Here is a 26526-nt window from a genome sequence, read left to right as displayed (position 1 = left end):
CAGCCTGTTTCAGACAGAAGCTGATCAGAGGGCCTGTATAAGTGCAAAAATATAGGATTGTATGTATATTTTGAACTGTGAATCATGTATTATTCCAGTAGAGCCCCAGAGTATAAATATAGAGAAACTTAATACCAGCTACTCAGCATCATTGGTGTTCAGTACGTGTATGAACAAATCTCTAATGCAGAATGTTTAAATTTAACTTAGTATACTGAATCAGTATCATTACTGATCGAATCAGTAGGTTTCAGCATTGGAGCACCGTTGTCAGCTCAGCCAAGAGTCACAGTACGTTATTACTTTATAATACCGTAATGGCCAAAATACAGGATGACACTTTTCAGACAACTCTCTTTTGAAAAATAGTAATTTTCTCTGTCTGTTACAGTACGTTATTACTTTATAATACTGTAATGGCCAAAATACAGGATGACACTTTTCAGACAACTCTCTTTTGAAAAATAGTCATTTTCTGTCTGTTATCATTTTTAGACTGTCTTGTTTGATGTTCCTCATCATGACATTCTGTGACAGCGGCAAATCTTGGCCAGTTGATGATTTGCTCTCTGATCTCTCTCTGCAGTAAAGACATCGGGAGTCACTTTTGACTCGTTTTTACTTGGCAGGAGTTTCTGTGTGGCTGTGGCAGTAAAACATGTTACATGTGTCTTGGAAACTCCTGTAGTTTAAACTAATTAAAAGTGCTTAGTTAGCCTGAAATCCATGAACGGACTTGAACATTTAAGGCCACAAACAACCCTCTCTGTAGGTGTTGGTACTCTGATGTTGTGAATGTTATTTCTAGTCATCAAATATAGTACTTCCCCCACTGTTCCAAATTTGATTTCCAGAGCAAAAATATGGTAATATCCAGGCCAATAATGTTGTTTTTTTTAAGTGTAATAACCAGTAGTTTCAGTCTGTAGACAGTAATATATGTTGTAATATTAGGTTGTATTATTTTCTACTATGTTGAAGCAATTGCACATTTTGGTGTTATTTTTGCCACATTTATGCAATATGTAATTATAGACCAAAATACATTTCAATTTCATTTTTGGGACTGCACTATTCAGAGATCAGTCTAGTCTGATGTCAATTTGCTCAGCACTGTGACATTTTTGGATTTTCTGTTGATCAAGGTTGAGTTTTTGGAAGTGGCAATCTGTGAATGATTTGGCAATTTTTTTTCTACATTTCTGTATCTATTTCTAACAGAGATGCTAGCTTTAGAAAACAGATCCTGCTGTTGAAATTTTAGAATGTAATTTTTCAATTTGAGTACACACAAACAAAAATTTCACCTATATTGCATCGGTGTTGCAGCATAAATAAATAAAAATCTCTATCCTCGGCGTATAAAACCAATTTTCATCAAAACTGTGTGTTTGTGTGTGTAATTTGTAGGAACCTACCCTTTAACGTTTATACGTGAAATTCTGACACCGACCCTGTGCTTCCTCACGCTCTGCAAAGGTTTCTTCCTCTCAGGGGTCGTGCCAGTAGCCGCTCCACCTTCACATTGTGGTCCACAGTGTGTCTGGTAGCGTGCGGCTCCACACTGACATGACCGAGTCTCATACTGTGCGAGCATGTGTCTCTCAGCCATGTTGCACATTCTGTGTTAGCATAAGGCGTCTCACTGAGCTAGCGGATGTCTTCAAGGCTGGTTTCAGCAGAACATCTGCCAACAGATTGACCCACTGATAGATTGAGACTGTCAGGGGAGATACAGCAGAGGCACGCTGGCATGCGGTCAGCTGATATCTCTCTAGTCCTCTCTTTGTTCATTTCTTTCTTTCTCTTGCTGTCTCCGGGGAGACAAGCGAAGACGCATGCTGACATGTGATAAACAGATCTGTGACTAATGGTCTGCCTTAATAGAATACAAATTAGATGATTAGACAACCTCTTTTATGCCAAGCAAGGAAACTCTGCTGACAAAATAATGCTTAAAGCTGGAGTCTGCTGGTTTTTAATTATCTCTGTATATACCCTCTATACAGTGGGGGATGGTACAACATCAAAACTGGTATATCAGCTTGGTAGGATTCTTTGTTATTGATGTTGATTCAGTTGTCAGGACATGCTTGTCATGGTTTACAAAGTCAGTAAGGTAAATTATATATTCAAATTCAAATTACCTTGTCAGTCAGTTACATGTCACTCTGCGTGATATCAGCATCACACCTGCCAACTCTGTTGTTTTACGATTTTTCCATCGTATCTGAAGGTCTTTGTTTATTCCTGAAAAACCCCCGATTTAAAAAAATCTGCATTAACAGATAACTCAGTCATTGTTTGTATGACAGATAGACAACTGTATTCACTCACCACAACATGGATGCACATAAAACCCAATTACAATGTAACAAACACAGCATCACAGTCGTTTTTTCTGTAGTTTAAGGTTATGAGTTTCAGTTTAGTGGCATCATTGTAGAACACTATCACTGTCATTTAAATTAAGACTAGTGCAAGACTCAACAAACAGTACTAATCCGCATATTTATGTTAACAATGGATCGCGTGAATACTTGTATATTAAAGGGGTCACTTGTAGTGATGAAACCACAGAGAATTATTACCAGACTCTGCAGTTTCCCCTCAGCTCTATGGAGCTTTACATATATGATGTCATGTCTGGTTAGCTTCTGTAACTCAGTGCAATCTCTCATTCAGCATTTCTTTCATCTGTCTGTCTGGAAAAATGAGACGTGCTCCTAGGGGTCCCCGGGGGTTAAGGATTATTTTGTGACCCTGCAAAAAAAAAACTACATGAAAATTTAACAGCACAGGCACTCTCATCTTTGTAACTTGGTTTCTTCCATATCTATAAAATTTCTTATCATTCTTTCAACTTTTTAGCTGTAATCTCTGCTATCTAAAAACACCATCCGGTACTCTCTTTGATCAGAGAAAAGGCTCTAAAAACCCATTGTATGTTACCTGCCCGACACCAAACAGCAGATATACAAAGTTAGCAACTAGCTGGTGAACATCGTGGAACATTTTGCAGCTAAAGAGGCAGATATTCCCCCTTAGAAGTTGGTGGAGACCAAAAATAAGCTAAAAGAAGAGTGACATTCATCAGGTAGCCAGAAATATGACTCCAAATGTGTTGTGTGTTCATGGCTTGTTTCTCTTGACCTCCAGTGACCAAAAAAAACAGTTACCTAAGGTTAAAATAGTTAAAATACTTATGTGCTGCATAGTTATCTTTTTAAAAATGCATGCATATTATTTGAAAAGGTCTAAAATTGCTAAACAAATTAGATTATTTGAAGAAACGGACCACATTCAGTATAATCTGACTGATGCGTTTCTTCATGCAATGGTGTATAATTATAGGATAAGCTGAAAATGTTTGCTAGCTGCTGTCCTCAATAAGCTTGAGATGTAAATTTTTTAGAACTTCAGTTTCAATCTCCACATTGCCTTCTCAAAACACTTAGAAATGTAAGACGCTGTAATTCTGCTGTGGGTGTATTCTTTGTGAATAGGATGAGGTTGTCACTGTTTGAGTTGCTTAGAGTTACTTAGACACACAATACACAAAGTGGCCCATTTCCTTTCTGTTTACTTCTATTCAGCTACCGAATCCTATTCCATCGAAAGTCGCGTTAAAATGTTTTTTTAAAGCTCCACTTGGATGGACTCCTTTGGGTTTCCAATTTATTGTCAGTTTACATGTCAAAATGTAAAATAAACACAAAATAGAAGTATATTTATTTAAGATTGATTTGAGGGAAAAATGTGGGGGATTAGGGCTTTGATGTTGGGGCTTGGAGATTAAATGTTGGCGTTTGGAGCTGTAATGCTTCAGTGTGTAGTGAGCAGTTCTGCCTCGTCTGATTTCGTGTCCCACTCATCTTTCATTTCTGACTGGCAGCTAAGAGACAAACACAGTGAAAACATTGGGAATCTGTTTATACTCCTAAAGCCCTACTGGATTTTAGCTGCATAGTTTTAAAAGTTGAGTAGATTTTGCCAGTTTCGATCAAACACATCCAAATTAAAGTTCCCTTGATGTGGCATTGATACATTAGTCATATAAGAACTCCTTTAAGAAGAGAATCTTATAATATCATCAGACAAACAGGAGAAATTGTCTGTACACTTGGCCAAAGGTGGTTTGTCAGTGAGAAAAAAACCCCCACTCTTAATTCACAATTTTTCACATCTTGCCATAATCCTTCCTCCTGTTCATTGTTTACATTAAAAGCACATTTAAAGTGGATCTTTTAATAGCCGGTATGAACAGCAGGAATGATTACAGGGAGGAAAACCTCTTTCAGTGTTCATATGGGCATCTGACTGTTGTTTTAAGACAAGACTTGAAAAAATTGTGAACCTTTCCTTTAAACAATGTCCTCAGGCTGTGCAGTGACGCAGCAAGATATTAACAAGACAAATAAATCTGATTGACAGGAGCTGCTACACTGTTTACACAAAAGTACATAAACTTTTCCTGTCCGTCTCAAGGTGTAATTGTTGGGCTTTGCAGCTTGATGAGTTCAGGCACAGAATCGTGTAGGTCACCTACGTTTTGGCAGCGCTCAGAGGCCAACACACAGTCACTGTAGTTACGCATGTAAATTGGAAGAAAATAGACTTGAAACATAAAAAAACAGGCTTCAGGATTAAGGCATGTATTGGTCTGTAATAGAAGCGTATCTTTCCCGTCAGATGCTCGACAGGTGACTGAAAAACGCAGCTGAGACACCTCCTGTTTAGACAAACTGTTAGTTTGTAAGGATTGCATGTTTTTCGGTGTTCAAAAAGAACATCAGAGTGAGGAGTCTGTCGGTCAAAAAACAATCTTGTGCTCGCTGACTGCATGTCATAATCCAGCCCAGTACATGGCTCGATAGCAGCTATTTATAGCTAAATCTAGCAGATAGTAAATAATAGTCGGAACCCCTCAGTTATACTTTCAAGAAGATCAGATCAGTATTTTAATCACTTTAATTGAGATCTTGGGACATTGGTTAGTTATTAGCTCAGCATCCAAAGGGGAGACTGAAAGCTGTCAGCAGGATCAATTTAGATTATATGTGGTATCTCCAGTTTTAATTACTAGGCCCACTGTAAGTAAGTAATTATTACCGTAGGTCTTTGTGCACATGGAGGACACTCTGTTCAGACTTGATACTAGTAATTGAACATGCTAACATCTATACTTCCATCCCTCTCCAACCCTGTCATATTTCTCCATGTATTCAGATTTCAACTGTTTTATTTCCATTTAAAGAAACAAAACAAACGGCTTTTTCCGTCTCATTCACCGTATGTTCCACAGTCTGCACATAAGCTTTGATTCGTGCCTACAGAAGCTATATCATCCTCTCTCATGCCCACTCATGTCGTCCCTCCGAATTACCCGCCCTATCAACACACTGAGCGCTCGCTTTAACAAATGATCCAGTATCTGAGGACGTCTGATGTGGCGTCTACAGGCGTCGCTCTCCTTAAAACAGAGCATGTCAGTTAGAGGCCTGTTCCCCTTGTGTTAGTCACAAAGGCACAAAGGATTCTGCCACAGTGACAGACTGGATGCTTCACACAGTGCTTGTGTCTCATATGCGTGTGTGTGTCTGTGTGTGTGTGTGTGTGTGTGTGTGCACGTCTCTTTTTGTGGCAGTTTCATGTTAAGTTTTCTTCCACAGAGAGAGAAAGACAGGCTTCATCTGAGCTCAGTTCTAAAAAAAAAAAAAAAGCTCTCTTTTTTATTGTTGTGCTGTTCCTATTTTCTGAAAGACAATAAGATATTTATTTATTTATTTACAGTGACTTGCACACCCTGTTGTCTTAAAAACTCACTATGTTGTAGTCAGTGTTGGGGAGTAACTAGTTACATGTAATTAAATTACAATAAAAATGTAATTGTAATCCATTACAGCTACTAAGAAGAAATATGCAATTAAATTATAATAAGTATTACAGTTACTAATCAAAATGTTGGTGATTACAAAGGGGTTACATCTGAATATATTCTTTTCGGTAAAAAGCTTATATGTAGAATATAACATTCATTCTGTTGCTTTGCATCTTTTTCGCCGTGCAGCCTTCTTTTGGCGTATTTCTGGACAATGCGGATCAGCAAAGCCCGTCCCATCAAGGGAAGGACGACTTACTAGGAACTGTCTGTACGTCTAAAGAGGCTCCATTCATCTGGCAGTATGTGCTCAAATTTTGAGCGTTGTTTTTGATTGGTTGTCTTGTTTGCCAATCAAATCAATGCGCATCATTGCTCTAAGCAACCTGACTCCGCCGTGCCTGCGACCAGCCGGCCACGTCGCCACGTCATCGGACAAGAACGCCTTTCGGTGCTGGAAATGAGGTCAACAGTGATGTTTACACTGCCTGGTTTAAATTTGTGTTTTTAGCAGTTTTCAGCTTTATCGCCCAATTTAAAACATTTGTAATCAAACTTTGATGAAGTAATTAAAATAGTTACATTACTTATTACATTTTTAACAGGGTAACTAATCTGTAACGTATTACATTTCAAAAGTAACCTTCCCAACACTGACTGTAGTTATATTTATAGTGACAAACCTCTATTGTGACAAACAATCATATTCTGGAAACCACAACACATTTTCTGTGTTATAAAGCCACAAACCTGCCCTGCTCATTTAAAAATTATGTATTTTGTTGACATGTCAGCCCTGTTTTACTTTGTTATATTGAATTACCCGACATATAATGTGTCATAGTGACAATTTATCAAACTATACCTCTGCAAAGAAATCAAACATCATTGGTGCCGTGTACAGGTACCAGCATTTCTCAAGTTTTTTGGCAACAACACAGCTAATGGAGAATGTTTTAAACAAGCCTTTTTTCAGTGTATGAAAAGCTGAGATGGAAGGTTTGTGTAAGACAGGGATGAACTGTTTTTTTTTTTTTACAACATTGACGAGCATGTCCTCTTTCATCATGTGAAATCATGACACCACACATTTTCTAGGTCAAGGCTGTTAACAACGGATGCGAGGGGGGAATGAGAGGAGGTGAAATCAGAGGATGAGGGAGGGACGCAGAGGAGAAGATAGAAAGAGAAACAAAGACAGGGACCACAAAGTCTGAGATTGACTGTATGTGTGTGTGTGTGTTTGTGTGGGATGCTTGTTCAAAAAGAAACTGTGACACACATAAGTGCTCATGTGTGACAGCTTGGTTGTTCTTTTTAACAGCGGCCCTGTGCTTCGCCCAGTTTCCATTCACAACAACAACAACATGTCAGCAATGAGAAAAACAACCTGATACCTCAAGGCATTGGTTCCACTTGTGCACACGTCTGATCCTAAAGATCTGTTGCTGTGAAAGCACATTGCTTTGTGGGCACATTTGGCCTGAAAACGTCTACCATGTGTTTCCCTTTAGATAGATGGATGGATGGATGGATGGATGGATGTTTTTAAATCTGTGTCCACACAGCCCATTTATTGTCTGTTTACCACCTGTTGTTAGGCGATCTTTTGTTCATGCTAGCTGGGATTGGTTCACATGTTTTGGAAGGAATATACTATTAGTGAAAGCTGTAACACAATGCTGACATATTATCACTTTATAAAGCTGCTATGACAAACGCTTTAAAGGATGTTAAACCTGTTAAAGGACAGGTTCACTGTTTTTCAAGTCTGTCTTAAAACCATAGCCAGGTGCCCAAATGAACATTGAAATAGTTTTGGGGTTTTTTTGGCCGTAATCATTCCTCCTGTTCATACTGAACATTAGAAGATCCCCTCATAAGGCACTTGCAACGTAAGTGATAGAGGACCAAATCCACAGTCCTCCTTCTGTGCAAAATTGTATTTAAAAGATTATCTGAAGGTAATATGAAGCTTTAGCCGTACAAATTAGTCAAATCAAGTAGATTTCTTTCTTTAATGCCATCTTTTTGTTCCTTTACTTCCACCACAGCTCAACAGGGAAACACTGTCTGAGAAAACGCAAAGAGGGAATTTGATGCTAAAAAGACTAAATGTGGCAGATATCCACCTGACATGACAAACTCAGACTGCTGACGCCTGATATAAGCTTCAGATAACCTTTTAAATACATTCTTCAGCTGTCAGATGCTCTACTATGTTTACCAGCTAGTTGGTAACATTGTCTGCTGATCGGTGCTGGGCAGGTAACCAAGCTTATCCAAGCTTTTTTGCTGAAAACTGCTGCCTGCAGCAGTGCTGGAATAAAATGTAGATGTGAGAGAACCAAAAGATTGAAGTTGCAGGCTTTAAAACCAAAACAAATGAGCTGAAAGATGCTAAAATGCTCCGTAGAGTTGAAGGGAACTGCAGAGTCGCGTGATAATTCTCTGTGGGTTTGCCATGTGAGCGACCACTTTCACATAGTCATTTGTTCCACTGTTAATATGAAATATTGAATAGTGCAGTTTTAATTCCATTCAGTTTAGTCCAGTTCAATTGAATTAAACATAGCAAGTGGAATTTGTTATAATACAGTATGTAAGACATCCAACAACATCACTCAGCCACAATAATAAATAACAACATATATCACACAGCCACAATTAGAGCTGCAACGATTACGCAATTAATCGATTAGGCGATCGACAGAAAATTAATCGGCAACTATTCTGATAAGCGGATAAACATTTTAGTCGTTTATTAAGTAAAAATGCCAAACATTTGCTGGTTGTAGCTTCTTAAATGGGATTATTTGAATTTGGATTCTGGACTGTTGATCGTACAAAACGAGACATTTGAAGATGGCATTTTTAACAATTTTTGGACATTTTTGTGAGAATAATTATTAGTTGCAGCCCTAACCACAATAAACATCTCCTTTTTGTATCGTACAACATGTAACATACACAACAGTATCAACATGGTGCATGTTGCTGTCAGGTAGGTGCAGAGATTAGCTGGGGAGATTTTCTTTGAGGATTTCAGGGTCTTTATCGCAGTAGGAAAAACTGCTTGCAAAATCCTAGTTATAAAATATTTATCGTATTAATTAATAATTGAAGATACATATCCAACATTTACACAGGCATCCATAGGTGCTAAAGAAGTTTGTATGCATACCCTCCTTTTTATGATACATAGCCACAGGTTTTATGGTTAATAAATAAATGATAAGTAATGAAATCGTGTTTGACCACTCCAACGTGTGTTAGCAACTTCTCTGTCTGCAGTAACCAACTAAAATCCTTTTTTAGAAGTTAATCTGATAAGTCTGCAAATCTTTAAAAAATCTTGACTGCAAAGTAGATGACAAACATAAGGTTTTTTTATATAGAAAACAGACATTTCATGAGTATACAGTATTGATATTTAAAAAGCCCAAATAATAGGTCCAGTAGTATATGAAGAATTCAACAATGATTGATTTATGCTTTTAAAACTAATTCTCACATTAGGTCATTAAAATACATTTTTAAAAGCCAATTTAGCTTGTTTTACTGATTCCTCATAATGTATTGCATGTTGTTCACCTGAACTGCTTGATTCAGAATTATCTTTTTGGCACAGTCTAATATTTGGGCAGGGATGGAGGTTCTTAAATTACCTTTCTTAGTTTAAATGTGCATAAATAAGACTGGAGCTGACAGTAGCTGAGGCCAAAAATATTTTAAGCTCCATAACACCTAATTTAGCAATGAGAAACAGGGGAGAAAAAGCTAAACACCACAAAGAGCAATTCTGCAACCTCAACAGCAACTTTGGCATATATTATCAAGACTGTGCTCTGGCACAAACACACCTTTAAAAGGGAAAATGGGAATAGATCTAATGGACTGCCATGAAGAAGCAGTAAGATTTTTTGATGTTTACATGTAAATTAAGTTTCGACAACCACTGAACCACCTCTTAATTGCCCCCAAAAGTGATAGCTCAGTGCCATTCATGTTCAGCATCAACACTAACACTGCCAGTCTGCAGGTTGGCCTTTCCAAAAACTGGTACACATGGTGGCGTGCCAAAAAATGAAGCCCTGTAGTGTGTGAAAGAAAATAAACAGAGATTAACTATTAATAGACCGGGACCCGGAACCCCATGTGTCTAATTTGTTTTGTGCAGCACGGATTGGAGGTGAAATCAAGAAGGAAGTTATACCAGTATTAGCTGAAAGCACAAAGAAATGAGAGTAGACTTTTGAAATAAAGCGGCTCTTTACCACTTGAACATTTGCAAGGTCACACTCTTGCGGGACAGACGTTTCTGTTTTCAGTCGTCTCGATTACTGTAATTCTTTGTTCATAGGCCTCCTCAAGAGCCTGATCAAACATCTACAAGTGGTACAAAACACTGCAGCCACCATCCTCAACACATCTTTTAAATCTCTGCTCAGGGCTTTTTCTTAACAAATGGTAATTTGTGTAACTTTTCTTGATTATTTTATCTTGATTTTTAAGTTTGGGATTTTATTTACTTTTATTTCTAGTTTTTACTGTAAAGCACTTTGTAACTTTTGAAAAGTGCTATATAAATAAAGTTATTATTGTTAGTGACCTCCTCACAGTTTACAGATCTCTGTGTTCTGTTGATTCTCTCGCATAAACTGCTCTTCGGTCCAGGACTAAAGCCGACAGTGATGCTGCATTTAGTTCTCCCGCCTCCAGACTCTGTAAGAGCTGACCTGTAGGGTTGAGAACATGCACCTCACTCAACAACTTTTAAAACAAAACTCAGAACTCATCTTTTTGAAAATTGCTTTTAATGTGAACATGTTAGCATGCTAATGTTAGCTCAAAGAAACATAAGTACAGCACCGCAGAGCCACTACAGTCACTGTAGACTTGTTGAAGGATGCTAAACAATAAAATAAGCCTCACTATAAGATCAATAACTAAATATTGTAACACGTTCTAATCCCAGGGCATCAAACACCGACACTTTGTCAGCGCCCCTTGGCATCTGATTCTGATGCACAAGGTACCCTTTAGCGTCTGTATGAGATGCATCAGGCTTTCAACTAAATCCAACGTAGACCCATCCACACCAATATTACATGCTCAGAGCTGGTGTGGTCGAGTTAGGTTTAGGCACAAAAACCACCCGGTCAGGGTTAGGGAAAGATTGTGGTTTCAGTTAAAATGATCACTTGAAACGTAAACATAACGACAAAAAACTGAGTCACAGTTGGAAACGGGAGGTGAGAACAGTGGTCACTTGCAGCTAAGTCCACTTTTTGCCATCCATCCAACCCGCCTCCTCCCTAAGAAGGAAAATGTCACCCTATACAGACACCATTGGACTCGTGCCGTCTAATGATGGAGTTAGTTGAAAGCCTGGTGCGTCTCGTACAGGTACCTTCATTGACACCCTGGGAATAAGAACAGACTCAATATTTTCATGAATGCAACCTAACTGTTATATTATCTATCAAACTAGAGTCAGGCTTTGGATGTATGAAGACAGGAAGTTGACCAGACTTTCATACATGAGAAATAAACAAGTTTAAATATGTAAATTAAAACATATAATAACAATAATTATAAACTATATTTATACAGCACTTTTCAAAGAAAAGTTACAAAGTGCTTTACATGGGTAAAACATTTAAGTACTACAATGAGGCAGTAAAATCAGATTGCTACTGATCAATGCAGTAATTGCGTGATGCTCAGTTAAACACAGTATCCATGAGCGTGTTCCACTCTGGATAAGTGGATAAAAAAAAACATAAAGTGCTCCCAAACTAAACTCCCTCTTTAATTTATGACATGAAGGTGTCGAGCTGTTGTAGCAGAATTGTAATTTCATCTGTAACATCCATGGCTCGTCGTGTAAATCTACTGTTGTTGCATAGTTATGTCTCTTTTTTTGCTGACACCGTGTGATTTTGAACTGCTGAGCTGACTCTTAAAAGACAACAGGGTCAGCCCATTAGCCAACACCTCAGATTGATGTTGCATGTGGAAAGAATCGGGTGAGACTTTACCAGCTGCGTATAAGCCTAAGTGTAGCTGAAGGGGATCGCGTGCAGATAAGAGCGGTCCTGAGACACTGAGCCCACTGGAGATCCTGTAGGCCTAATGGGGGGAAAACATTTTTGACAGGAGCTTAAATGTGATAGTAATATAAATACACTTGCTTTCATTCTTTCCTTCCTCTAATCCAGTCCAGTTTTTTGTTCAGCTGTTCATCCTCATATTTAATTATATAGTTTCCTGTGGAGAGGTTTGCCTTGGTTTCATGTGTGGATGAGTTTTTTAGACTTTCAATTGCCGTGAGCCCTGGCGCATAATTGTCATCATAATTGATTCTGAGGTCATGTGAGGGTGCATTAAAAGGAAAGCTGCTCTGCGTGAGTCCTGCAGAGTTTGTGTTTTGTGTATATATGAGTTTAAACGTGTTATCTGTCTAGTTCTACGTATATTTGATTTGTGCAAGTGCACATCTGCGTCTGAATGTGTGTGTGTGTGTGTGTGTGCTCTTGACTGAGTTGTCCTTTCGTGACTCTGTGTCATTCCACTTCAACGCCTGATTGGTCAACAACTGTGTCTGCGGGCGGTATGACGTCTTTCACTCCAGGAGGGCTTTTAGCATGTGTTTGGCTTGTGTATGTGTGCGTCTGCGTGTTATTTTGGTGTGTTCCTTTAACCACAAGTGTGATGCATCCATGCGTACTTTCTTTCACTCTCTCTCTCTTCATACAGTATATACAGTACGCACACACACACACATTCACAGGCATATAAATCAGGGCTAATTTCCAATCTATGAGCAGTAGACTAATCTGGTTAGAACATACTAGGCTAATTAGCATAAGATGAACTGACCTCACTTGCCATTTGACCACCTGTGCTCATACATCACACCCACACACACACACACACACACACACACACACACACACACTCGCAAAGAGAAAGCGAGAGAAGCAGTGAAACAGTAAAAACTTCTAATTCAGCATCTGTGAGCGAAGTAATCTGATTTCTCCCTCGTGGGCCACAACAAGGATTTAACAGCCTCTTTGACTGCTACAATATCGCACAGATTTACCCGCTGTTTCCTCTGCCATAAAATGGTTTTGGTTTCGTTCCGTGGTGTAGCGTAGGTTGAGGAGGTGCAACACTGCGGGGGAGGTGGGCGCACTGCGATCACACACTCCAATATGTCAAAAGTAATTAGGCTGATCGCAGAGTATACCCTATTATGCACAGAGAGGTGTGCTGTGCGCTGTTAATTAGACTGATGAGTAGATACGCTCTAATAAGCCCAGCATAGACCATCAACTACATTTTGTTCTGATTAGACTTCTTCCCCTTAAAGCTGAGAATTCACAAGGCATGTTTGCTTGTGTGATTTTATGTTATGTTGTTCTTACTCATGGAAAAGTAGTTTGTAATTTGTACAAATACAGATACAAAGAGTAGATGCCAAATATTTGCAGGTTTCCTTTAAAAGTTGATTATGTACTGTTTTTGTCATATGTGACAGTTTTTGGACTGTTGGTCAACAAAACAAGCAGTTTGAGGATGTTACCTTGAGATTTGAGAAAATGTGATGGGAATTTTGGTAACACTTTATTGTACAGGTCCCTTCATTTTATACTAATTTTCTGAGTAATTTGCAGGTATTTAATAGTAAATTTTTAGGGCATTTTACAAGTAGGGTGATGACATTTGGTACAAATTATATGAAGTAAAAGAGCCTAATTAACAATTACCTACAGTATGGACCCAAATATAATGAATCGGCACTTATCAACTAAACTAATTTAACACTTTTTTGGTATAATTTTACTGTTACGAGAATGACTGACCGTTAGGTTTCTGGTGTGTGTAGGGAAAGTTCATTCTCTAACACAAAGTGTGTGGTTGGAAACAAGGCTGGCTGGCAGTGGGTTGTGTGTGGGGCTGAACTCTGGTCAGCGACAGCGGCTAGCTCCAGCCGAGAGCTCCCCACAAGCGGCCAGCACAGACGGGTGTCAGTAACCAGTTCTTGTTCAAGTTTTTTTTTTTTTGTGGTTGGTGGTTGGTCATAAAACGAAAAACAAGCCGGAGGTAGACGGCTTGCAGCTGTTCAGCGGCCAAAATCACTTCCGGACTCTGTTACCCAGAAGCTCTATCACACCTGGGCTACCGAGTTAATTGATAAGCCAAAGAGAAGAGAAAGAGGGAACTACTAATGATTACTAAAGAGCATACTGCTCAACCAATTTGCACCACTCTCTCTGTAAAATGTCAATTTAAATTAACTGTTAAATCCCTGCAAATTACCCAGAAAATTTTCAGGAAATTAGTATAAAATTAAAGGACCTGTGAAATAAAGCGTTACTGTAATTTTTACTATTTTTTGACATTTGGTAGACTAAATGATTAATTGCAAAAAGGAGATTAACCAAAAATGAAAATAATCATTAGTACAGTATCATCCCTATAAGGGAGAAAGTTGATCAGGCACTTGATAGAATTTAAGTTATTTATTATCATTATTATATATTAGTTCCCTTATGACTTTAGATATATTAAAAAGTTATTTACTTCACAATTTTTACCCTATCAGTCTCCAAACACTTGGTTATAATGCTCAAGCTGCGGGCTGTAATAACATGAAATGATGAATCACAGGGTCCTCCCAAGATTTGCTGGGTATGAGTGCAATCAATTTTCAATAAGTGTATCAGCAGCCAAGCTTGTACATTGTATGCTAAAATTGCAAGAGAATATGCCTTTAACACCCTGTTTTGAAGCAGAAAGATGGCGGTACGGTACAGTGTGACAGTGCAAAGCCATTGTTCTATTCTTTAAGCAAAGCCCTGAATCAAATCCCTTCTTGCACGACTTTGCTGGAAGGTATAGCTTGTAAGACTATAGGAGCTATTCCAACATCTCTTCTGTCAACACTGTGGATTTCTAACTATATTGCCATCTTTCTTTCTAATCTGTTTTTTTTTTTTACCCAAACTTCAAAGACTTCTGAAAAGGCAAAATATGCAAGGCAGAAATAAACAGGGTCTATATTCTGCTGTGGATCATTTTAAAAAAATCTTTGTTGACAACATGCCACTAAACGCATTGAGGCTACAAATTAGATAGTGACAATTGTCGCCGTTTGAGTAAGCTTTGGTCTAAGATTTTGATAGTCGACTACATTTTTGCGTGACAAGCATTTCATTTTCCCAAACGACCTTCACTCCCAGGGGAGAGCTGAAAAACTGGGTTCTGCTGTAATTAGGGTAGCTCATTGACAAAAAAAGAAGCACCCAAGGAAGAGAGGTGCGGAGGGGGTGGTGGGGTGGGGGTGGGGGGATAAAAGACAGCGAGGTAGAATGAAGGAGAGGATGAAGGTGGGGAGGGTGTGAGGAGGAGAGGAGATAATGAGAAGCAGGATGACAGAATGAAAGAGTGCACGAGGAGGAGAGCATGTCAAGAATCGAGGGGGGTTGTTTGCCTGCGGCTGCCTCATGGTGTGATGTCGTTGAATCTTCTCACCATGTTTTATTACAAAGGGCTCCATGTTAGGGTCTGTGCTGTCAGCGTGCCAACTAACTTATGTCGGCCCGATCATCTCAGTGTGTCCGCTCGCTGCATTGTGTCACTGTTCATTTTGCATACAGTAGTTTAGTTCGCCCACAAGTAACTCCGAAGAGGTAAAAGGCTGCCTGAGCAAAATGATAGTTAAATGAAAAGACAGTAATGGGAGCACAAGCATCTCACAGGAGTTCATAATGGACCATTTATCAGAGACAACAATGTGGAATTCATATTTTTTTAGCCTTCATGTGGTTCAAACACTGTTATTTTGGCTTTAAATTGCCAATCCCTCTGACAGCTGAGAGCAACACTTTGCCACCTCACTTTCTATTGTTTGAATAAGTTTATCCTCAATTTGCTCTTTTTTTTTTTTTTTTTTTTACTAACGATGTGATAGTCAAGTATATTCCTTCTAATAAGCTTTTGTTACTAGAGAAGTAGAATTCTATGGACATTGCAAGATTTTGATGATTTGCCGCACTATCCATGCTAGTACCAGCAATATGTAATAAAAAAATAATTGTCTTCCATAAATCTACCATCTTAAATTTTTGATAGCATGCGATTTTGCTTCCACTTTTGATACTATACCAATATATATTTTATGCATTGTATGTCCTTTTTATGTCTGTGCTTCTGCTTTGCATGTGTCAATTAATAATCTAATACTCTAAATCTTTATATTCATTTTTTCTTTGGGTGACTTTATAACTTCTGTCCAGGAACTATAGATGAAAAATAACCTCTTGGCTACTCACAGCAATGTTTTTTAATGTGCGCTGTCCCTGTTAAATAAAGCATTAAAATAAACATGCATGGGTATGTAAATGTACATTATTTTTTCCCTCATTATATTCCTCTCGTTTGCCAATTTCCAAACTGTCAGGTGTAAAGAAAGAAAGACAGACAGACAGAGGAATATGCTGAAAATCACTCCCAGGGCTGCTCACATAGCAATATTTCATCATTAACAGAGCGGGATCTATAATATGTAGTGACATGTTTTACAATGAATGTTGCCCTCTTTTGTTGTCAAGTTGCTTTGTTGTTGAGTTATTATAGGCTTCTTAGCTTTCATACATCGTTGTTGCAAGCTCTGCTGCGATTTAATCAGTGTGTCGGGTTTGTGTGTGAGGAAAGTGTACTAGATACAGCTCATAGTGTAGGTTCAGGTGGGGACATGGAGTCATTAGTAGCACCTTAATCAGCTGAGTGCCACCTACACACTTTGTATGTAATTATTATTTGATATATGCTATTGTAACTGTCAGTGGCGGGCATTATCTCATTAAGAAACACGTTACATAATGTTACTTATAGCAATAGTGTAAGTGATTACAATTAGACATTTAGGAAGTACATTTAGACATACACTATATCATTTTATCACAGTATTGGTTATATTATAAAATACTATTTCTTTTTCTCAAAAATCAAGCAGGAAACTGTTTATGGATAACATAAACATAAACCAGATGGAAATATTGGCTTTTGACTAATCCAGCAAATTCAACTCCTGGCAAATCAAAGTACTTCATCACATTGATACAAAACTCAGCAGTGGACACCCATCCTGCTCATTGATTTGCAACATTGCTCACAGTTGCCTACTCTTTGGGAAAAGGGTTCGCTTTCACAGTATAAACTTTGCAGAAAAATGTCACAAATTTATATTGTTCCTCCTTAATTACATTGCTGTCACGAATCAGACAGGATTAGGGCAGGAGTTGGATAGGAGGTCTGGTATCAGTTTTTTCTTTGTGTTCAGTGGAAAGACTAAGACTGGTCTAAGACGTTTTAGCTTAGCCAGAGCTGGAGGTTGGGAGACACTGCTGACCTTTGCTAAAAGAGGAGGACTACACAAACACCAAAGTTGTCTGTTTAGATGATGTGTCTTACTAGCTGTCAAAAGGGCCGCTGGTAAGCCTAACAGCATTCAAGAATTACCTGCAGCGGAGCGTTTCATGCAGTCGCTAAGCTAGCTGTTGATGGTCAGTAAATACCTCCAAAGTGCTTGTTTTTCACTTTGTTTATATGTTACATAAAGAAGATGTGAAATATGGGAGGTTTTGAGTTGTTTGAAGACACCTTTGGTATCATTAACTTCTGCTATTGAGTAAAAGAAATGTATTTACTCAACTTTCAATCACCATCAATTAGTAATAACATAACATGTCACTGCCAACAGCTTTTGCCACAGTCTTCACCCATGTTATTCAATATAAGGTATTGCTGCTGCTAACTGCTTCCTGTTTCTAACTGCTATTGCTGCTGCTGATTTCTATATACTTTATTTTCTAAGTGGATTACCTTTGTTGTCATTTTGCCATCTCATTAATTTTGTTTATACTGTATTAGCATAAACAGAGTCCTGGTTATTTATTTGTGGCTACTTATCTCCTTGATCAAAGAAAGGGTAGAAACAAGAGAAAGAGAAGGGTTACAGAAAAGATGTAAATTAGGAATTTATGAATATGAATGGCACACATCACTATACAGTACTAAAGTTGGCATCTGAACTGACTGTTAATTAAACTCATACCTGTCCTCTTCCTGCTGCTCCCTCTGTCTCTCTTTTCATCTGACAGAGACAGTGATGGATACAAGGACAGCGACAGCTGAGCTCGGCTGGATATCATTCCCTGCCAATGGAGTAAGAACAATGTGCAAAGGTGTACTGTACGTGTGTGCAGGTGTATGTGTGTGTGTGTGTGTGTGTGTGTGTGTGTACCCTTGGGGAAAGCAGTTTAAGTACACTTTACAGTGCTCCATTAACAAGTCTGTCAAAATCATAATTACAGTGGCAAGGTGACACCAATTAACCGCCATTGATGCAGAATATAACAGATTCCAATAGATCTGAAAGGTGCAGCACAGAAGAGATTACAATAGAGTAGAATAGAATAGAATAGAGTGAAACTGGGTCTTCAACCCACTTTTTGAACATCTTTGATTTTGGAAATGCTGGCTTGGCTACCAGCCTGGCTACAGTGGTGTGGTGTGTGTGTTTGAGGTGAGTGGCTCTAATTGTGATGAATGGCTGTCCCTGCGCAGCACAGAACAAGGTAGAGAGAAAAAAATGAATGAGGGAGGGGGGTTAGGGGAAGGGGGGGACAAAATGTGAGGGAGGGAAAGAGAAAGTTTAATTTGTGTCAGGGTTTGGTAAACCCATTAATCATCTTAGCCTCTCCTTCTTCCTCCCCTCTCATCCATGCCCCCTGCCCCTTCCACACACACACACACATTCCCCAGTGGGAGGAGGTGAGCGGCTATGATGAGAACCTCAACACCATCAGGACGTACCAGGTGTGCAACGTGTTTGAACCTAGCCAGAACAACTGGCTCCTCACCACTTACATCGACAGGCGGGCGGCACAGCGTATTTACGTGGAGATCCGCTTCACTGTACGTGACTGTGCCTCCATCCCCAGTGTCCTGGGTTCCTGCAAAGAGACGTTCAACCTTTACTACCTGGAGACTGACAGGACCGTGTCAGAGGGCATCAAAGGGGTGGAGTACTGGGCAAATGCTCCCTTCCTTAAGGTAACTGCCCAGGAAGTAGACTGTTTGAGTAGCATAAATTAGCATTTCGAAGTAAAATTTGGATGTTATCCTCAATGTTACTCAACACAAATTGCTTCATCACTGGTTCAGCGTAGATTCAGATTTTTTTTAATCATTTTTGTTTGTTAAATGGCACTGCTGAGTGCTGCAAACTCATGAGACTCATTTATTGCTACTATACACAAGACCTTCCAGAGGCTCAAAATCAAACAAGAGTCTAGAGGAAAACACTGCACTGATCCAAAATTGATCAAAAATCCACAAGCAGATCACCCTAAAAGCTGATTTTATTGAAAAGTGTCTACCAAGTTATTAGATATTAAAATTCAAAAATTACTAATTGGTTGTTTTTCCCAGTTCGCCTTGGGATTCATAGTTTCATATTTCACTTCTCTCCTGAAGATGTAATATAACAAGTCTCAACCAATGTTTTGTCAGAATATTCAGATCAGATTCAGAATATTTCCCATCCAAGTCTGGGAAATCTCCTAGTTGCTACCTCTGGTGCCGTCAAGGAGATTCACTGGGGACATGGCAAATTATGGCTAAATTATAATATAATAGAATTATATGGTATGTAGTCACAAGTGCATTTATCTAATATTTTACAGCAGCTTTGAATAATACCTAGCAAATCTAAAATTCCAGAAAGAATAGGAACAGAAAAACCATGAACAATGAATTTGTTTCTTTCTTTCTTTTCTCTCTGCTATAGGTTGACACCATTGCAGCAGATGAGAGTTTTTCCCAGGTTGATTTCGGGGGAAGGCTTATGAAGGTGAACACAGAAGTTCGGAGTTTCGGGCCACTTTCCAAAGGCAGAGGGTTCCACTTGGCCTTCCAGGATCTGGGCGCCTGCATGTCCCTTCTGGCTGTCAGAGTATTCTACAAAAAATGCCCCAGCGTTGTGCAGAACTTTGCTTTTTTCCCAGAGGTATGGACCATAACTAACTAAAAATTGTGTTGCTTTATCCATCAGACATTGGTGCAGCATTTCATTCTGATTCTGGTTATGTGCAGACATTGACTGGAGCAGAATCCACCTCATTAGTCATCGCCAGAGGAAGTTGTATCCCCAATGCAGAGGAAGTGGACGTGCCCATAAAGCTCTACTGTAACGGAGATGGAGAGTGGATGGTACCCATCGGCAGCTGCAGCTGCAAGGCGGGTTATGAACCAGACAATGGCAACGTGTGTCGAGGTAAATCTTTGCATTAATGATGCCTGGTAGTCCAAAATGTGCTCGTAAAAAAATGAAAGAAAACTGAACACAGATGCAAATACTGTACTGTACCACAGCATGTTAGAGGGGATAACATGTAGACTGAATTCATTCTTTTTTTAATGACCTTACTACCAGCAAACACTGCACACAAAAGTCATATTGTCTTGTAGAAAAAGCTAACAAGCCCGTGTGAAAGAAAATCGATATCCAGCAGAAAATCAATCACCAGCAAACATGCCTCTGATATTCAACCATAGCGACCATGTTATTGGCTTAGTGAGCATACAACAAACACACGAGACCATTCAAACCATAGAAACTCAGAAAATACAACTGTGATCGATATTTCAGACACCAAAAAGATGTCACCAAGCATGCTGGAATGAAACAAATGGCAATAAACGTAGCTTTTATATTACGTTTTACCATGTTTCAAGTTCCCATAGGCCACTTAGTCTGCAAAATATCTTAGTTTTGACTCGTATTTCACCAAATTAAATCCAGTTTTACCAGTTTCACCAAATTAAGTCCACAGGAGGCAGGGAGAATATTGAATAAAAATTTGTTTGAAGTCTGGTCCATTACCGCCTTGATGTTGTATTCCTAAACTTTAACACACATATTATTACTATCTCATGTACACACGTCATATACTTTACATGGTCAAAAGCTTGTTTTGATCGGACCTTGTTTGTAGATCCTTCTACATCTTAACACCACGTTTTTCAGAGCATTATAGGCCCATATGCATTAAAACTGCCTTATGGCACTATCAACTGTCGCAAATAGTAAAAATATACAGTACGTTCCTGCATCACAGCACTTAAGAACAGAATAATGGCAAATGTATAGTGAAGTCCACTTATAATACTCAAAATATACATTAACTGTACATAAGATACACACAAACTGCTGCATGAACTTTTCAATATTATTATTATTTTTATTTTTAGTATTTTACATTCATACAAAATATACATACAAAGGGGGAAACAAACAAAAAAAGTTCAGTACAAAGTGGTACACTGATACACCATACAACAACACATAACGTTACAGTACAGTGCCACACAATTAATTATATAGTTCATTATCATAGAGTCTGCTTGACCTGTGCAGGGGAAACCAAGTTTCAAAATAATCTCAAATAAAGCTGCTCACTATTAGTTCCATACCAAGAATATTAAAAAGTAACCATGTTTCTATTGAGAAACAATTTGACTGGGAATCTTCCAATTTAACAAACTCATTCTCTTATCAGCCAAAAAGACTGGGCCTGCTACTAGGCCTGTCTTTTTTGACCTTAGCTGTGCAGCCCTAGACCTTAACAAGCAAACAACAGGACAAGGAGAGAGATTTATATTCATTATTACTGATATTGAATTAAACACTTCTGTCCACAAGGACGTGACTGCAGGGAAGTGCTTCAGAATATGAATTGAAGTACCCACTTGTCCATAACTGCACCAGGAGAGATCAGAGGAGCTATTTTTCTAAGTCTGGAGGGAGAAGCTCTGTGTATAAGCTCTGTGAAGGATTTTCATTGTGCAGTATGAACTTAAATAATGTTACAATATATTTAATGTGTGATTACAACATAAACAATTAACCAAATACCAATATGTGTCTCTTACATGTGTGTTTATGTGTTACATGGCATGGAGATTATCTTTTGAATAACTCTGTGTTTGCTATTTGCTGTTAGAAAGAAGCTATATTTAAATCCTGGCTTGCTTTACCACACATCGTCACTGTTGTTGGACTGCTCTATGCTGAGTCAGTTATGCAGGAATAGAAAATGTGTTGCGTAGGGAAGTAAAGTATGTCATTTTTGGCACTCCTTGCTGAATAATAACATGCATGCACTGTATACATTTTCAGATGGATTTTGCTCAAGGGTGCAGCCCACAATGTTCCATATGTTAATATAAGTAGAAGCAGACTTGGTGGTGGTGAACATGGCACAGAAATAGCTCCTCTTCCTTCAATGTTCCATATATTTCTACCTCTTTTTGTTTCCGTTTTTATCTGCCCTCTTTCCCCATTTCCAAAGTAGTACCCGTCATTTCTTATTCTCCCCGGAGAGTCTCATCCATTTTGTATAGGTGAGTGTGTGTGTGTGTGTGTGTGTGTGTGTGTGTGTGTGTGTGTGTGTGTGTGGGCGTGTGAGCATGTGTGTGTGATGTATGTACATATGGTGCAATGATAAGTGAGGCCGCTTCATCCCATGTTAATTAGTTTAGCGTGTTCCAGCCAGATTAGTCTAGCGCAAATTAGTCCTGAACTGTCAGAGGGTGTCGGAGAGATATAGCGGTATCAGAAAGAAGGATGGAAAGAAAGAAAGAAAGAAAGAAGGAAAGAAAGAAAAAGAAATAGAAAGCTCTCTTGAGAGATGGACTGGGAAGAAAGTGAAAAAGAGGACATATCAAGGACAGAAAGGTAAAAAAAAAACTGCGAGAGCACAAAGGAGACTGATTTTCTATCTGTCTCTGGTGAAATACATTAAATGAACTGACTGAAATGTTATCTTAGTCTTTGGTGTCACTCTCTTTTCTGTTTTTTTTTTTTTCTTCATGTAATATTAGAGTTGGCCAAAGGTTAGGAAAACTTGAGTCATGAGAAATAGTGATTAAGTCTGAAAATGTTAATTTTGATCGACATTTGCAGGAAGAATTAAGGTTGAATTTGAAATGATTAAAAGTCCCTTCGTGTGTCATTGTCGCCCTTGAACAACAAAACCAGAAGGTCTCATTGTATTCACAAAGACACTCTTTGAACCTCAGCTGTAAGCTTGTAGTAAGCCTCAGTGAAAGACACTGCTCATTGGGATATTCTTGGATAGTATAGTGACAGTTAGAGCAAGCTGATCAAAGTCAGTCTCAGTCGATATGATGTGACAGACTCTGCGATGGCATGTCTACATATACCTGCCTTGTGTGCTTTACTCAAAGCTGATGTGCTTCAACGTTGATTTAAGATGTCGTGGGACAGATCATGTCCAGTCTGTCTCCTCTGAGCTGGCATCTTTTTGGTGTGTGCTCTCCTGCCAATCAGCTGATAACAACTTGGCAGCAGTGGACTCACTATTAGAACAGATGGTTGTCTTTGTGTGTGTGCGTGTGTGTGTGTGTGTGTGTGTGTGTGTGTGTGTGTGTGTTTTGTGTCAGGCCACAGAGATGGTGTTTATTTTACACCAAAACCTGTATATTGTGCAAACCATACGGTAAAACTGGCTCAACATCAAAGTACTGTGTGTGTGTGTGTGTGTGTGTGTGTGTGTGTGTGTGTGTGTGTGTGTGTGTGTAAAATAAACACATATTTAAATAGGCCCTTACTTGATTTGCACCACACTATAAATGTCAGCACTTCCATCAAACACAAACAAACACACAAACTACCCCCGCTGTGGACTCCAACTATGCTCTAAGTGTTTTTAAAACCTGTGGCCTTTTACCACACACACACACACACACACACACACACACACACACACACACACATATACACAAACAGACACACACTCAAAGTTGTGCAAGTAGTTAATAATTGATCAGTGAGCCTGTATGCCAACTTTACACAATTTTCATCAACATGGTCTCTGCATGACTCCACACAGCTGGCTAAAGGCACTGAGGGAAACAGAAGAATAAATCTTTTTTTCTCTCTCTCTTTTTGTGTTTTGGCGACTCCTTCTTTTTCTCCCTGTATTCTTTTCTTTGTGCTCATTTATCTATCTCTCCTGTCTTTTGCATTTTCTTTCTCTTTGTCTCCCCGTTCGTTCAGTACATTTGTCGCATTTACATGATGGCTCTTCTGCTGTGTGAGTCGCTTGATTTCTTCTTCAAAGGCGTTTTTTTATTTTTGTCCATCCTATCCACGCCAGATAAGGTACTGATTTAGACGTTAAATACATTTATATGACTAACTGTGAACATTTTGGAGTAGCTGCTTCCATTAACTTCTTAAAATTTGACATTTCAAATACAAAAATCCCCCAAATATTTCCAGAACTCTTAGAAGGCTTGAATTTTTAAGACGACAAAAACTCAGTAAAAAACAATAAAAAAAAAAAACAGTCAATGCATGTGTTTGATCAGAATGACACATTAGAATAACATTAATGGATTGTTGTGTATCATACTGGAGGCACAACACACTGCTTAATTAGATTTTTGATGAAAAGCCACTATAACCAAATCAATGTTTCGGTCTTTTCCTCCTATGTTACTGTGTGTGTGCACAAACGTAGACACACACAACATGCGCATGCATATGTAGGGTCAGTAGTTTGAAATCCTCAGACAGCTGGACACAGAAAGACAGACAGAGATAACTGTACAGAGAGGTATCTAGAGATAACTAATGGAGAGAGGGAGCAAGACTTGTTGCCATGGTGACACGCGCCATGTGTATGAGCAAGGTTGTTGAATAAATGACCTTGACAAGCCAGATGTCTATCTGCCTATTCAAGACACACGCACGCACGCGCACACACACACACACACACACACACACATTCACAGAGGCATAAGCCATTGACACTCCTGAAGGGATGACTTCAAAGAAAGGTAGATTTGTGAATATAAAGAAGCTAACTGAGAGGGAGACAGACATAGACAAACAGAAGAGGAGGGAGGCGAATGGAGACGGTGGGAAACATTAGAAAAACTGTAACTAAAGATAATTTGAATATTTGAGAAAGCATGATGGATATTACATTTCAAGTAGTATGACCACTTTGCGACAGGTTTAAAGGGTTTAAAGAGTCTAATGCTGGCAACTACTACAGCTTGAGGCTGAAGCTAATGTGGAAGTACCTTAAGATGTATGTCAATGCCACTGAATGCCGCTAAACGCTGACTCCAAAAACTCTCTGGTTTCAACTGACTCCCATTTAAAAAGTGTCAACTTCTCTCTAGAAATACTAATTCAGTCATTTTTTTCAATGAGTCGGTATTGTGTTAATCGCTACATTTTGGTGCTCAAATAAGATTTCTGTCTTTCATTTTGGAAATTATTACTCTGTTAATAAGATTTGAAGACTTATATTAGGTTTTGATTTCTGCCATGTGGGCATTGATCAACAGTTGGCTTACCTGCTTCTTTTCCCCAGCTCCATGACTTGCACTGAGTCAGACTATTGTCGCAATGTTTAAGTAAGTTCAATGTTACTTAATTACGGTGGTAGCTAATGTAAGCTCAAGTGTGCACTGCTCAGTGTTCCCAGTAAGCTAGCGTTAGCTTTGGTCTGAGGTAGTGGGGAGTGTTTCCAGAGCGTGAAAGGGAACACCCCACATTTCTTATTTGGAAGATTCTAGCTCCCAATGAAAACGATTGCGCCGACCGTAAACAGCAACTGTAGGCTTCAAATTGGCTCCGATGTAAACCAATGGGTGATGTCACACCTAGCTACATCCATCTTCATATACAGTCTATGATGCCGATTGCTTCCTTGGTTGGTCACTCTGTTTAAACCACTGTGGTCCAAGTTAATGTTAAGACCTACCAGCCTCCAACCCCTGATGTCCGCTGGAGGGGAAACCATAACATTCCTTAGTCAGTAACATGAATTGTATTATTCTATATTCAGTTCATGTCGATTTCCACTAGAAATAGGCATTTATATACATTCGCAAATTAATTTCACACTTCAGAGATACAAGCTGCTTCAGCAAATAGTGTGTAAAGATAGTGGAGTGGAGCCATGAGTGAGACACGTTCTGTGGCCTGGCTAGAATGGCAGCAAAATGTCTGGCAGTCGCAACAGAGCTGGAACAAGAAGCAGCAGCTCCAGTGGTAACACTCTCCTGCAGCCTTTCACAGCTTTTTATTCTAAGGATGTGTTTCACCAGCCCCTACAGTTCAGATGGTAGCGAACTACTTGTGGACTCAGCGAATTTTCGATGGCGTATCAGTGCCAAAACGATTCTAGCTCAGAATGCACTGCAAAAAAGAGTGAAGCACCATCAGGACCCGGATTAGTTCATTTTATGACTATCAGTTGTTATTAATTAACATATGATTTTGCACACATTTGCTATATCATGACATATACAGTGTTGTTATTAATGTTGTGATGTTGGTCTTAATCATATTGCCCTAATTTAAGGGTTTGCATTCTGTTTAAGCCAAGTCAAGTCAAATTTAACCTAAAATCACAAATCATAAATTTGCCTCAAGGGGCTTTACAATCTGTACAGTAATACATCCTCTATCCTTAAACCCTCGATTCAAATGAGGAGAGACTCCCTAAAAAAACCCTTTAACAGGA

The 26526-nt window shown here is 38.9% G+C and overlaps 1 protein-coding gene across 3 annotated transcripts in view; it reads left to right on the top strand.

Moving 5' to 3' along the window:
• LOC121900258 (ephrin type-B receptor 1-like) overlaps window positions 1-26526 on the top strand; it is a 106476-nt gene that overhangs the window by 15411 nt on the left and 64539 nt on the right. For all 3 annotated transcript variants that reach the window (XM_042416427.1, XM_042416426.1, XM_042416425.1), the window contains exons 2-5: window positions 18055-18119; window positions 18719-19009; window positions 19746-19964; window positions 20051-20231. In XM_042416427.1, coding sequence (XP_042272361.1) covers window positions 18055-18119; window positions 18719-19009; window positions 19746-19964; window positions 20051-20231 — 756 coding nt within the window. The remainder of the gene's footprint in view (window positions 1-18054; window positions 18120-18718; window positions 19010-19745; window positions 19965-20050; window positions 20232-26526) is intronic.

This window comes from Thunnus maccoyii, chromosome 7, assembly GCF_910596095.1.
Source record: "Thunnus maccoyii chromosome 7, fThuMac1.1, whole genome shotgun sequence".
Lineage (NCBI taxonomy): Eukaryota > Metazoa > Chordata > Actinopteri > Scombriformes > Scombridae > Thunnus > Thunnus maccoyii.
Note: the sequence above shows the minus strand (reverse complement) of the source record. Positions and strands in the feature narration are given on the sequence as shown.